General features: G+C 54.7%; 1 protein-coding gene across 1 annotated transcript in view; it reads left to right on the forward strand.

Annotated features, from left to right (window-relative positions):
• The window catches only part of MPRIP (myosin phosphatase Rho interacting protein), a 72,039-nt gene that overhangs the window by 16,451 nt on the left and 41,392 nt on the right, over window positions 1–14,196 (forward strand). The window contains 3 exon segments of the mRNA XM_009993706.1: window positions 5,698–5,849; window positions 9,165–9,249; window positions 13,242–13,452. Of these exon segments, the coding sequence (XP_009992008.1) occupies window positions 5,698–5,849; window positions 9,165–9,249; window positions 13,242–13,452 (448 nt within the window).

The following is a 14,196-nucleotide window of genomic DNA, read 5'->3' on the forward strand; positions in this document are numbered from 1 at the left end:
CCTGGGAGGCTGTACAGCAGGAAGGAGGTTAACAGGAAGGAGGCAGGCGAGGAGCTGACTGCCAGCACCCGACCCCGCTTTGGGGTGGGGAGCAGCTGGGAGCTGCGAAAGCCGCGCGAAAATCGCCATATAAGGCCAAGAGGAGCCAGTTCCAGCCTCCCTCACGGCCCCGGCCCCGCTCGCTCTGCTCACTGTGTGCTCCCCAGATGGGTGCCCGTGGGGACGGGGCTGTGGATGGGATGTGTGGCCCCAAACTTGCTGCCCGGGCACCCCTGGAATGGGTGCTGCCCGTGCTCGCTGAGGTGGCAGTGGGTGGGAGAGGAGCCTGAGGGTGCTCGCAGCCAGCTCGCAGCCTCACTCAGTGTTTAGACTCACTGTCTGTGGATGTAAACACCAGCTCTGCTTAAAGGTGGCCCCTGGCTGAACTCTCCTACCCAGCCCCTGTGTTTTGCCCCCTCCCCAGACTGCTCCCTGGGGAAGAAAATTCCTTCCTCCTGATAAAAGTGAAGCTGATGTTCTATCTCCTGGTAGAGGCTTGGGAGGGCTTGGCAGGTGTGCAGGGACAGTGGTGAGATTTGAGGGCATCTTCCCCTGTTTCTTGCACAGGGGCACAAGATGAGCACACAGAGGTTCAGGAGGACGTGTGTTGCTTGATTGCCCATGGTAAAAACTACTTTTCTATTGCCTAGTCCATGGTCTGAGCAACCTGGAGGTTTCTTAGTGGCTTTGCTGAGCAGTAGCTGCTGATAGGGAAAGGCTGCAGGTGGGAAGGGTGTGCTCAGGTGATAAAAGATACCTGCCTCCTGCGTGGATGGAGAGCAGAGAGCTGCTGTGAGGACAGCAGGGATGGGGGAGCAGTTCTGCTTGCAGGGATGTGTGGGATGGAGGAGCACAACCTTCTGCTCCTCTTTGATGGGTGAGTGCTCCAGCCCATCCTTTTCCAGAGCTGGCAGAGGTCGTTTTCAAGAGCCTTTGTCTAATTTAATAAATCCAGGCTGCTCAGCCTGTTAGACGATCTATAAGTGTAATAAAATCTGCTCACCACAGAGCTCCGGTCGCATTGTGGCCGCATCGATAGCCTCGTGCCTAGTGGCAGGAAGCCTGAAACCCTCATTAAAGCCCTGCTGCTGTGCCAGCCCCGCTCTCCTGGTGCCTGGGCAGCTCAGGGCACACCATGGCCACCCCATCAGCACTGGCAGGCTGAGCACTGAGCTCTTCAGCAGAGCCAGCCCTGGTGCCTGCCTGGGGTATCCCTAGCTGGGAATTAGGGAGGTCATGCATAGCCTTGCATGGCTGTAAAGGGCTGAGGCTGTAAAGAAGTCTGTGGCTTCTTCTCAAGGAGCTCATGCCTTCTTGCTGGTGTCCTCTGGGTGGAAATAGTGGAGGTGGTGCTGGTGTGGGCTCCCTGTGCCATGCTGGTGCTGGCAGCTGCCTGTCCAAGCTGCACTGCTACCCTTACCCACGGCGCAGTTGTCTTTGTGTTGCTCTGCTGCACCCAAGGCTGTGGGGCAGCTGAGTCTTGCTCCCTCCCGCATCACAGCCCAGCCAGAATCCCACTTGCATCCAGCTGTGAGCCCTGGGATCAGCTGAGCCCAGGCACTGGGGATGGGTGAAGCTTTTAGCTGCTTTTGCAGAGGACTGGAGAGCGCTGCAAATGAGCAGCGCTCTTGTCGGCAGCCACCCTCATGAATATTTCAGCTTGGAGAATTAACATTTGTCAAGAAGCATTTATGGAGGCAGTGTGGATGTCTCTTCCCCAGGCGCTGCAGGCTGGCTGCTGCTGCTGCAGTGCTGGGAGCCAGGGCTCCTTCAGAGCAACGTCGTGGCAGAGTGGGATGGCAGAGCCACCACCTCCCCCGGGTGCCAAGGCAACCAGCCTGCCATGCGAGATAGACAAATGGTTGTGTTTTCTTTTTTGTTGTGGTTTTTTTTTTTTCCTTCCCCTCCTGATTCTTGGCAGAAAGTAAAATGTCCCTTTTGTTTGGTTTCCTCCTCCCCCTGCCCCATCGCCTTTCTTTAAAGGTTGTGTTCCAGATTTCATCAACCCACGTTGTGTAGTAGCCCTGGAGAACAGCGTGGGCATGGGCTGCGTCCCACCCAGGCCGTGGCAGAGCTTGATCACGGGGTTACCTGGTTCAAAAACATCTCGTGGACAGTTGCTGAGTGAGGCTCTATTATACTTTGTATTGAGTTCCTGGCATGCTCGTGTGTTAGAAATTATCAGAAAAGTACTTGGAGCAAATGTGAAGAGTTCAAGGAGAGCTTGAATGGGACTCTGAGCAGCCTGGTCTAGTGCGAGGTGTCCATGCAGGAGGATTTGAACTAGATGGTCTTTGATACCCCTTTCAACCTGAACCATTCTGTGATTCTAAAATTTGGAAAATTTTAAATCTAAATAATCCTGTATTTCTACCTCAGCGTGCAGAACTATATGGAAATGAAGGGACTCTTGCAGATAAACTCTGTTGACTTAAAGCATCAGCCCCTGTGCCTGAGAGTTCATTGTCCACAGAGCATCCAGCACTGTGTATCCTCCTGCCATAGAGCCTGGGTCTCACCAGTGATGCCTCACTTGGAGCTTCTTCCTTCAGGCTTGTAAGAGGTCCTAATTATTTTTTTTCCTCCTTTCCACTGCCCTAGGAAGCACTGCTGCAGTTGCTGGGCTCTGCATCCTAAGAGCATCCATCTGAAGGTCCCTGCATCTCTTCTGGAGGCTGCTGGGGTTGTGGATGTGGAACGCATGGTGTGACTTGTGTCCTGGGCGCCCAGGAAAGGAGAGGAGGAGGAGAGTGTACTATAGGCTTTGTGTGCTATGGAGGGAGCATGTGTGTGTATAAATACAGATCTGTCATCCCAGAGGGAAACAGCAATGTGATTGTTTCTTGGCTCAGGTTCCTCAGCTGGTACTGGCAGCATGGAGAGCTGTGGTTTGTGATGATGCCCGTGATGGTGTCCTCTGCTGGGCCACCCTGCTGTGCTTCCACTCCTTCCCCTGGTTAAAAAACACACCTAGGCAGCAGATCCAGCCACGGAGTAGCTGTGTGTGCCATCCCAGTGACAGCAGCAGGGGAACTGGCAAAGGCAGGGCCAGCGTCTGGGGACAGGGCTGTCCCCGAGGCAGGGACTGGCAGAAACGAGTAGCTGAAACCTCCCTGTGGCCCTGCGGTCTGACGCTGGTTTAGACCTTGTATCAAAGCATCTGCTCTTCAGAGGGCTGGTTGAAGTCTTAGCCTTGTCATTGTTTTGGTGCCATATGACACCTCCCTGCTTTTGCATTTCTTTATTCTCTTCCAGTTTCTGGAGCCACACAGGCCTCACCTGGCCTGGGACCAGCCTGGAGACCAGCTCTGCTCGTCCTTCCTCAGGGATCTTTAGCCCTGAGAAACTCCTCAGTGCAGGAATAGGTGCTGGAAGGCAGGGAAGGGGTCTTTATGTTCTTGTTCCTTGCTCCGGAACCTCTCCTCTGCTCCCACACCACTGTTGCTCCCAGAACACTGGCACACGAGGACTGTCCCTGTTCTCCTGGTTCTTTGGGAGAGCAGCCATGTGCCATGGGCAGCTCCTGTGCTGGGGATCCCTGGCTGGTTTCGAGGTGCTCCCAGGGTTCAGTGCTTCCAGAGCCCCATCCTTCTCCTCTGTGGAGTGTGCGTGTGTGTGCACGCCTTTCCACCTGCCACCGTTTGCATTTTGCTTTTGCTTCACCCTCAGAAGGAGGGTTTTGAGGCAGAACCACTTCACAGGCCCAGCCTGGCAGTTTGGGGGCCCCAAACTGGCTCCTCCTCTCTGGGCACCCTTGGGTCGGGGCTGGGTGAGCGGTTGGGGAAGCAGCCCTGAACGCTGCTGTGGGGTTAGAGAGGGAGAAGAGCAGGCAGGTTTTGCAGGGAGCTGTATCCTTTTCTCCTTCTCTGCCAGCCTCCTGACAAGTCCCTCTGGGGAGTCCAGGGGTGCCAGTGGCAAGAGAGACTGAGTGGTTGAGGGTCCCTGTGAAGGACTGGGGCTCCTTCCTGGAGCCCCTTTTTGCTGTGTCCTGATTTGATTCCCTGGTGCAAAGATGCTCTGGGTGGGGAAGGAGGTCTGACATGGACCTTACAGTCCTGGAGGCCTTGGCCATGCTGAAGGCCAGTGAGGCAAAAAGTTTCTTAAGACTCCACTTGGAGCAGGGGAAGGTTTTTCCATTGCGTTTTTATAGTTCCCGGAAAGCAGAGTTTTATTTTTGTTGTCTAAGACAAAAAAATCCTCTCAGGATCTGATTACCCATGGCAGTGCAGGGTGGGCAGCAGCACGGGCTGTGCCAGGGGTCTGGGCCAAGCTTTGCTTTCCCTCCCTCCATCCCGTGGGCTCTGTGGATACTGATGCTGGTTTCTGTGAAGGTTTTGGTGTCCCTGATGTACAACCAGTCCCATTTGTGCCATGCTGGGCACTCATGCTGCGGTACCCATGATGGCTGTATGCCACTCTTGGGCTGTCATAGGATGCTCCCACCCAGAGACACAGCAGCAGGGAAAGCCCTTTTCCTGGGGAAGGGAGCTATTTCCCACAGCCTGCAGATCTGTAAACCAGGGGCCCTGGGGGAGCTGATCTGAATTTCCTGGGTGTAGGCTGATGCCACCAAGCTCTCTGCAACCGTTCCTTCTTTGCAGGGCACAGGCTGCCTTTGGAGGGGTTTTACTGGCAGGGGAGCTGGTTTTCATGGTAAAAACCTTAAGAGCATCTGCCAAAAAATCCGTCTCCCTCTTAGCCTGGCCATCTGGAGGGCACAAGGAGGCTTTGGCAGGGCAATGAGGTGGCCATGGGCTGCTCTGAGTGCTCCTTTGATGCCATTGGCAGCTCGAGGAGATCCCTCCACCTGGTCATTTATGCCCCAAGTGCAGGTTGTGCCAGGGTGCAGGGGGACCCCAGTGTCACTCAGGCTGGTGGGGTGCATGCAGTTTGTGGGGAGGGGGGAACGTTGCAGCTCAGGGAGGGTGGGCTGCAGGCGCTGTGCACCTGGTGGCTGTGCTGTAATCGGATGAGCTGGTGCCACTCCAGATGGACTTGTCAGCTCTTGTCAGTGGTGACACCCCCTCTGTGTCCCCTTGGGCCAGAGGGACCACCGCCTGTCCCACTTCACTGTGTCTGCTTGGAGCAAGGGGGCTGGGAGGTGACACTGTTTGCAATGCCTGTCAGACAAACAAGGTCCCTTCCATGCTGGGGTCCCTCCCTGGCAAACTCCACATTTTGTAACTTTAATGGGAAAAACGTGGCATGTGTAGTGCCTGAGCCACCCTGGGCTGGGGCAGTGGGGCCTTGCTGCTTTGCCACCCCCTGTCCCCCAGTGCCACCGCACTACTCCACATCTTTTGCAGCTGCCAACCCAAAGCTGTCCCCTCAGTGCCTTGCCTTAGTGTCCCAGTACTGTGGTGGGGCAGCCATCCTTCCCCGGGTGTTTGGTGCTTGAGGAGCTTCTTGCTGGCAGCAGTGGTGTGGGCTGGGCTGAACTGGGCTGGCGGAAGTTGTGTCTGCTGGGTTGTGTCCCCAGATGTGCAGCATGGGGCTTTGCTGTGTGCTGGCACAGTGCACAGGTGATCTGGGTACTCATGGGCACAGGATCTTGGTGTGTAGGGTCCTGGTGTCCACACAGAGAGGTTTTAGGACTCAACTCTGCCCTCATCTGCTCTTCTTTCCTTAAACATTACTCGTTTCTCCTTCCCCCCGCAGCCAACGACCCTCCCACAGGGTACCATCAACATGAACCAGTGCACAGATGTGGTGGACGGGGAGAGCCGGACAGGGCAGAAATTCTCCTTGTGCATCCTGACACCGGAGAAGGAGCATTTCATCCGGGCTGAGAACAAGGAGATCATCAGTGGGTGAGTGCAGCTCCTGGGCTGACCTGCTGTGGGACTTTTCCCTTAGCCAGGAGGAAGAGAGCGGGTAGGACCTTGCCCAAGGCCAGTGCTGTGGCAGTGTGTACCCAGGCTTATCCCTGGGTGACAGTCACAGCCTGCTGCGGTGACAGTTTTGGCGGGGGTGTGGGGTGGGGGTAACAGCTGCTGCCTCATAGTCAGGTCATTTCTCTGCTTTTTTGGCAAAGATGGGGTTTCTTTCTTCTCCCCTGTTCTCCTGCCTGGTGCTCTGCAGCAGAGCGAGGGCCTGAGCACCTTCCAAGCCACCAGGTTTGTGGCGTGAGTGTGAACATTGGCCTCAGAGGAGACCTGTGCAGTGCTGGATGGTTTAAGTCCTTCCTCTGTGCTTAATGTGTGTGTTCAGCTGTGCCAGGCTAGAGCCTGAGGCTTCCCAACGTGCCAGACACCTTTCAGGTGCTCAAGGAAGCTCAGCCTGTCCTGGGAGCCTTGGCCAGGCTCCAGAGCCAAGATGTTCCTGAGTCACTCATTACTTATGAAGGCCACTGTTTTCAGGTCAGTTTTGTTGTCTGCCACTGGGCAATATCCTGTTCCCTGCTTCAGAACAACATTCCCAGTGGCCAAGGAATGAGCTGAGTGGGATGCTCAGAGGGTGCATCGGATGCTGAGGTGCTCCTGAGCTGGCTCTGGCAGCTTCAGCCCCAGCAGAAAGCAGCTATTTACTGGCCAGGGGAGGAAGCTTGGCCACAGGGTGAACACCAGGATGGGATTGGAGCTGATGGGTGCTGGGATGACCCCATGGTGCTTTTAGAAGAGGATCTGATCAGGCACTCGGCTCACTGGCGCAGGTCCTGTCTCCGTGCTGGCAGCATGTCCCATAGTCCCAGAGCTGGCATGTCCAGCCCCAAGCCCTCATACACCCTCTGGTCCTTGTCCATCCCTGGGCAGATGTGGCCTCCTGGGGCTGCCCATTCTGTGTTTACCCTGTTCCCATTCAGACCGGCTCTCTGCAGCAAGGCTGGCAGAGGGGGCAGATGCAGCCCACCCTGCTGATCCCAGCAGAGCATCTGACCTCTGAGGATGATTCAAACATCATCACTTGTAGGAGCACCTGCTGCTGGGACACAGTTGCTCAGCAACTCTGAACATTAGCCCACTAAAATAAGCAAATGGCAGTAGATTTCCCAACTCCAGGTGCTGGATACTGACCTAGAAACATCCTTGTCCATCTCTTATGTTGAAGCTGGTACTGGTGGGGGTGCAGAGCTGTGGGAGAGCTGAGCCACTAGCACGCAGTGACAGACTGTGACGGTGCTGCTGCTCACCTGGGAGTGTTCCCCACGTGGGGCCTCTGGAGCTCGGTGCCTCCCTCTCAGAGTTTGTTGACACTTGAAACTAGAGCAGACAGTTGAAGGGAGGAGGCCCTCATGTGGCCTCCTGGGGCTGCCCATTCTGTGTTTACCCTGTTCCCATTCAGACCGGCTCTCTGCAGCAAGGCTGGCAGAGGGGGCAGATGCAGCCCACCCTGCTGATCCCAGCAGAGCATCTGACCTCTGAGGATGATTCAAACATCATCACTTGTAGGAGCACCTGCTGCTGGGACACAGTTGCTCAGCAACTCTGAACATTAGCCCACTAAAATAAGCAAATGGCAGTAGATTTCCCAACTCCAGGTGCTGGATACTGACCTAGAAACATCCTTGTCCATCTCTTATGTTGAAGCTGGTACTGGTGGGGGTGCAGAGCTGTGGGAGAGCTGAGCCACTAGCACGCAGTGACAGACTGTGACGGTGCTGCTGCTCACCTGGGAGTGTTCCCCACGTGGGGCCTCCTCTGGAGCTTGCCTCCCTCTCAGAGTTTGTTGACACTTGAAACTAGAGCAGACAGTTGAAGGGGGGGGGCCCTCACTCTTTCCCACTCCTCCTGAGACATGGTGTCTCATGCTTGCCTGAGCCGTGTTGAGATTATTTCTAGTTCCAAGCATTTATTCGGTTGTGAGTCTTCCCATTTTGGTAAATACTGGTTGAAATATACAGTTCTGTACCAAGAGCTTGGGATTTTGATCAGATACATGTTTTCATGAGTTGAAACTTCCCTGCTCTGCTGAGACACATGAGTGTGTGGGTGATTCCCCCTCGGGCCAGCAGACCTGTCCTCCAGGGTGCAGAGACATGGGGAATCATGGCACAGGGGAGCCAGCTCGTCTCCTCCAGCCAAGGCAGGAGCAATGGCTGTGCCCCAAAACACTGCCAACCCCAGTGCCCTTCTCCCTCTCCCCACACTCAGGTTGGCAGCTCAGCCTTTTGCTGCTGGTCCTGCCTGCCACACAGGAGGGAGAGGCATTGCAGAGCAAGGTGGGGCTGATTTATTGTTCATTGGCCCAGTGCTGGATTTTGAAGCAGTGCGTTTGCTCCTGACTGCAGGCATTAATCATCCCGAAACAGTCCCGCTCTGGGTCCGAGCCAGGCGGGTTTCATTTGCAGTTGCAGCATGACAGGAAGACTTCCCTGGCTGGGGGAGAATTTGTTTTACGTTTGTTGCATGCTTCTGGCATTTATTGCTTAACCAAAACACACTTGATGTGGTCATCTCAAATCGCTTTACAGCAGCAGCGTGCGAAGTGGGGGGAGCGGGAGAGGGAAGAAGGGACAGCTGAAGCAGGAATTTTTTCCCAGTGGTCCACAGACCCCTGTGGAGTTCACAGAGATGCAGGGGCAGGTCATTAGGCTGCAGTGGGAGGGCACAGGAGGGTCCCCCAAACAAGCGCCTTGTGCAGGGGAGGAACTTGTCCATGCCAAGTTCATGCTGCTCCTTCTTGGACAAAAGCGCTTTGTGTGCAGTGTGCGGGTGCTGGCATCGCTGAAGGGGGGAGGTCCTGCCAGAGGCTCTGTTCCTCTCAGCTGTCTTTCAGGATCCTTGAATCCCTGTCTCATGTCAGCCTTGGCCATGGCCTCTCTGTTCCAGTGAGTGGGATTTGAGCCAGAGCACCCAGAGGTCATCCTTCCTCCCCTCCTATCCTGCCTCATTTTTCCCTAGGAGCTGGTAGGGGTGATTTCTGGGTACTGTTTACCATGTTGACCCTAACCAGGTTGGAGAACTTGAGCTCCTCTGTGTGCCCAGCTCCAGCTTGGGGTTGTGCTTAGGGTCAAGTTAAAACCTGGAAGGCTGGAGTAAAAGGTTAAATGCCTCATGAGGAACAGTTTTGGGGTCTGCAGCCTGCAGGAATGAATGTTATATCCCAGGGTGGAATATGAACGTCGGTCCTGTCCCTGTGCACTGCCCTTAGGCACAGCCCTCACTTTCTGCTTTCTCTGCCCACAGGTGGCTGGAGATGCTGATAGTCTACCCAAGGACAAATAAGCAGAATCAGAAGAAGAAGAGGAAGGTAGAGCCCCCAACTCCCCAGGTAACCTCAGGGAGATGGACACTGTCACCTGGTCCCTCACCTTCCACTCAGGGCCACAGCATTCCTCTGCTCCCAGGAAGGATCCCCCCAGACCAGCCAGAGGGCCTAAGTTGGGGTGGGCCAGAACATCATTAATTAATTCCTGGTCATCACTTTCAAGGATCACTTGCTGCAGCTTTTCTGGCTGCTTTGGAGCCACGTTTTGCCCTCCCCAGTGCTGTCTTCTGGAACCACACTGTCCCAGGAGTGACTGCAAAGCCATGTGGTCCCCGTGGGGAACCAGGGAGAGGTGCTGGCCGTTCATGGGCCATTTCGGCAGAAACAGGATGAAATTCCATCGGGCTCCAGTTACCCCCTTTGAGATGACCCCAGAGATAGTGGGAATGAAAGGAAAATACTAAAGGCCAGGGCCAGACTGGGAGCTCTGGGGGCCGGAGCTGAGCTCTCCAGGGACCTGGCGGTGGCTTCGTGCTCACTTTGACTATAAATGGTAAAAAGCAGGGCTGGCCATGACTCACTCGTTCCTGCTGGGCTCCCACGTGGCCCGAGTGGGGGAGAATCCCACAGATGGGGAACGTGACCCCAAGGCCACCCTCGTCCCTCTCCAGGGCTGAGAACAGCCGTGTCCCTATGGCTGCCTGACCTTTGGGCATATGTCCCACCATCATGGGGGACCAGCTGGGAGGGCTCCCCCAGCTGAGCCAGGCTGTGGCACCGGGGGACTGAAAACAGCATCGGGGCTCCTCTGAGCCCCAGTTTTCAGGATCCCTTTGATGAAGTCCCCAGGATGGTCCTGGTGCAAACAGGGCCATGGGTGGGTTTTGTACAGTGTTTGAGTCAAATTTCCACTGCTTGACTGGATAAAGAGGTTCTGGACAATGGGAATAAAAATCGGAGAGAAGATGGTGCTTTTTTGCACACCAAGCTGGAAGTCTGAGCTACTCCCTGCTAAGGGCTGGGGTCGTCACAGCCCCTTGAGTGCTGGCTCCAGTGATGCTCCAAGAAAGATGCCTCATCCTTCCATGGCCAAGAGCTGAAGTGTTACAAGTTGCCTGTCCTCAAGCCCCAGGGAGGGGGCTGCCACATTCAGGGCACCCCAGCGAGCTGATGCAGCAGGGCAGGGATGCTCATCCCATCCCTAGCACAACACGAAACCCAGGCTGGGTTCAAGAGGGGGACGGGGCAGAGAGGAGAAGGGGCACAGAGCCAGGAAAACATCACCCTGGGTTACATTTCATCACCATGGCAACTTCTTGGAAACTGTACAGGATCTGAGCTCCTGAGCACCAAATAAGGGAAGCAGCTATGGGAAGGATGCTGGCTCCCCCTGGGTGGATGGGCTCTCCAGGTGCCTGGGGATGGGGTGAGCATGGACCGTGGTGGCACTTTTCAACACCTTGTTTTTGGGGCAGACTACCCCACTTCCTTCCGTTCTTCCATCCTTTCTATCCCATCACTCCCAGACCCAGCAGAAAAAGACTGAAATTCACTTTTCCAAAACCAGCCTCCATGTGGGACCTGCTGCTAGATGGATGCTGCGTGGTGTTGGGCACTCACGAGCAACGAGAGGGAGATGAAACACCTTTCCTCTGTCTCCTGCATCGTGCCAATGCAGTCGGCTGATCCAGGGAAGGAGGGAGGATGCTGGGGAGAAAATCAGCACCAAATCCCTCTCTGTGAAATGGCTTATCCTGAAGTTGGCTGCTGTTCAGCTTGCTCTCCCTGTACTGGCAGAGAAAGCTCCATTTCTTTCTGAAGACGGCGGCCCACTAATCCAGCAGCAGATCATGTCTGAGAGCCACTCAGGGAGGGATGGACACTGTTGTGATTTTAAAAACTCCACCTTAAATCATGGATATTTCTGCTTTTTCTCACTCCCTCATAGTATTTCCTTGTCTGTGCTACAGCAGAGCTTAGCTACAGCCAGGTGCTCCTGGGGCACCAGAGCCATTTGCAGCTCTCCCCGTCATTTTGCATCTTCCCCCTGCAAAATCACCAGGGTGGCAGTAACACAGGCGAAGGTGGGAATATCGCTCCAGCTGCAAACTTCTGGACATGAGCTATATAGAGTGCAATCCTAGAGTTTTCACCACTGCTTGGCAGGTCTTGAGAGAAAAAGGCAGGTTTCTCCTGCAGCTTTTGCTGTGCTCTGGTTGAGCAGTGCAGGCAGCAGGAGAGGCCGGGCTTGCTACCTTTGCCTGCCTGCTGTCCCTGTGAAATGGAGACAGGATTTGGGGCTGAAATCTGGGATTTGAGACACTGCCCTGTGTTGCAGGACGGGTTTGCACAGGGGTGTGGCAGGCTGGGGTAAGCAGAGCGTGCCCAGACATACTTCCTCCAACTGGAGGCCGGTTTTGCCGATCTTGGTGCACGCTCTTTTTTGGAGCTCTTCATACCACTGAGCAGCAAAGAGTTAATTTCTCTGCTTGCTTATAGACCATTTTTTGGCCCTCATATCTCTGTCTAATTAAATACATATCTACAAATAATTATATGGGGGTGTGTGTAAGGAATATGTAAAAATACAAATCCTGAGCTGGCAATGAGCTTTGGGCTTTCAGATCAGTGAATGAGAGAGGGGTTTGAGGTTGGAAGGGCCCTTGGAGATCATCTGCTCCAACCCCCTGCTCAAGCAGCATCCCCTCGAGCAGGATGCCTGTGAACTCTGGATCGTTTACCTCCAACACTGCATTCCTTTAGAGTGAAATTTCCGAGGGGATTTTTTTAATATTTTTTTTTTCTTTAAATTGAGGTTGTTTGCTGCTTGTTGTGGCTGTGCACAGAGCCAGGACCTGCTCCCTGGGAGATCCCCCGGCAGCTCTGGCACAGCCCTGTAAATGTTGATGGCAAGGTGCAGGGCCAAACCCCACCAGTGGCTCTGCTGACGTGGGAGGGGGCACAAAGGGGTGCTCTTCACAGCCTGTGTCCCCAGCTTGTGGCTGCTGTCTTGGGCTCTTCTGGATGCCTCCTGCTTGTTGGAAAGGCAACAAGCAGCCGGGAAACCTCCCACAATCCAGAGACCTTAGAGGGCAGTTAATTGTCATTGATTTATTGGTGGCTTTAAGGAAAATAATCTGCTAATGTAGAAGCTTAATAGGACAACAGCAAAACATCTGCTAGTGAACAAAGCCAAACCCTAAATGAGTTTTGAAAGCTGCTGCCTCTTCTGGAGTGTGCACTGAACCTGGGCTGCCCGGGCTGCAGCCACCAAAATGGCATCATCATCTGATGGACTCCAGAGCCCCTCATCAGCTGCAGAAGCATTTAAGATGATGGGTACCACTCAATGCAATATTGTATTTCCTTTTCAAAAGAAGTGGCCTGTTAGGTAACCAAACCTCCTGGGAGGAGCACAGCACCGGATGGGTTTTACTCTTTTTATCAGTGGCCCATAGCAAACCAGCTGTGACAAACAAACAATGCAGCTGCTCATGGTAGGGAATTAATTTTCCCCTCCATTCCCTGTCCTTTAGCTTGATTTCTTTTTTTTTTTTAATGTTAGTTGTAACACTGAGAAAATTCAATCCTGGCAAATGGGACCTGGGAGAGAAGCTGGGTAATGATTTGTATTTGTGAAAGGCAGTGGCTGCCTGTGAGCCACCCTGGAGAGGGACCAGGGGTGTGCAGAGGGAAGGACTGGGAACATGGGAAAGGACTGGGACATGCAGAGGGAAAAGGGGGATGCTGTGTTTATTTACATCAATTGCAGAGGATGTGCTGTCTCCCCAAGCAGTGTTTTGGCAGAGGTGAGGGAAGCACTTCCAGGTTCCCTGTGAGTCAGGACCTGACAGACCCGTTCCTCTGCAGGGTCAGCAGCATCATACATGAATTTGGGTGCACAGCCCACGTGTGTACCAGGTGGATTTTGAGAAGAGCTGCTGTGCTGGAGCATAAGCAGAGCCACGTGGGGCCCTGTGCCCAAGGAAGCCATACTGCCCTGGGGAAGGGTTTCCAAAGCCCTCTAAACCTGCTCTCTACCCTGTTCTCTTTAGGAGCCTGGTCCTGCTAAGATGGCTGTGACCAGCAGCAACATCCCTAGTGCGGAGAAGGTCCCTGCCACCAAGTCCACGCTTTGGCAGGAAGAAATGAGGGGCAAAGACCAAGTGGATGGGGGGAGCAGCATCAGCCCAGCACCGAGCCCAGTGCAAGGCCAGGCCGGAGCTGCCAGCTCCCTGAAGGATCCTGTGTTGGACAGCAAGGAAGGTGAGGGATGGGGGTGCCAGCACTGATGTGATGCCGCAGTGACCTGGTTTGGACAGTTGAGCCAGGAAAAGAACACTGTACAAGGAAAAGTTTTCCATAGGTTTGGTTCCTGGAGCATCCTAGTTTGGAGGGGGAGGGAGCTTCTGTCCCTGTTGTGTTGTCTGGGGGCCCAAGTGAGTCCTTATGGGCTGGAGTTCAGGAAGGCAAAAATTTGTGTCACATGCTGGAAAATCACACAGCATGGATCCCAATCCTGCCCCAGGTGGGGCGACAGGACTGCCTGTCCTTGCAGGCAGTGTTGCACTTGTGCTGGGGAAAAAATGAGGGGGGAAATTACTTTTTTAACCCCTCCATATCCCTGCCTGGGGCACCCAGAGGGTGTGGGGCCACGCGGCGCTCAGCCCGGCTGCTGGGGCTGCCAAGCCCTGAGCACTGCTTCCTTCTCCAGCCCCTGCGTCAGGGCCCTGTTTACATTAGGTATCCCTGATGAGTCCCTGGAAGGCGCCGGAGCTGTGACATTGTTCTCCTTGGAACAATAGGGGCTGGGGACTTTTCCTGCCAGGCTCATGGGCAGGTCCCACGTGCTGTGGCTGTTACCTTTATCTGCCCACTTGGATGGGGAACGCTTTCCGCCTGCTCCCGCTGCCAGGAGTGAGGTGTCCAGTGCCTTGTGGCTGCAGAGCTGTGGTTGATGCCAGGTGGGGAAGGACAGGCATGGGAATGGATGCAGTGGTAACTGCAGCC

Source organism: Chaetura pelagica, unplaced genomic scaffold (genome assembly GCF_000747805.2).
Source record: "Chaetura pelagica isolate M959 unplaced genomic scaffold, ChaPel_1.0 scaffold213, whole genome shotgun sequence".
NCBI lineage: Eukaryota > Metazoa > Chordata > Aves > Apodiformes > Apodidae > Chaetura > Chaetura pelagica.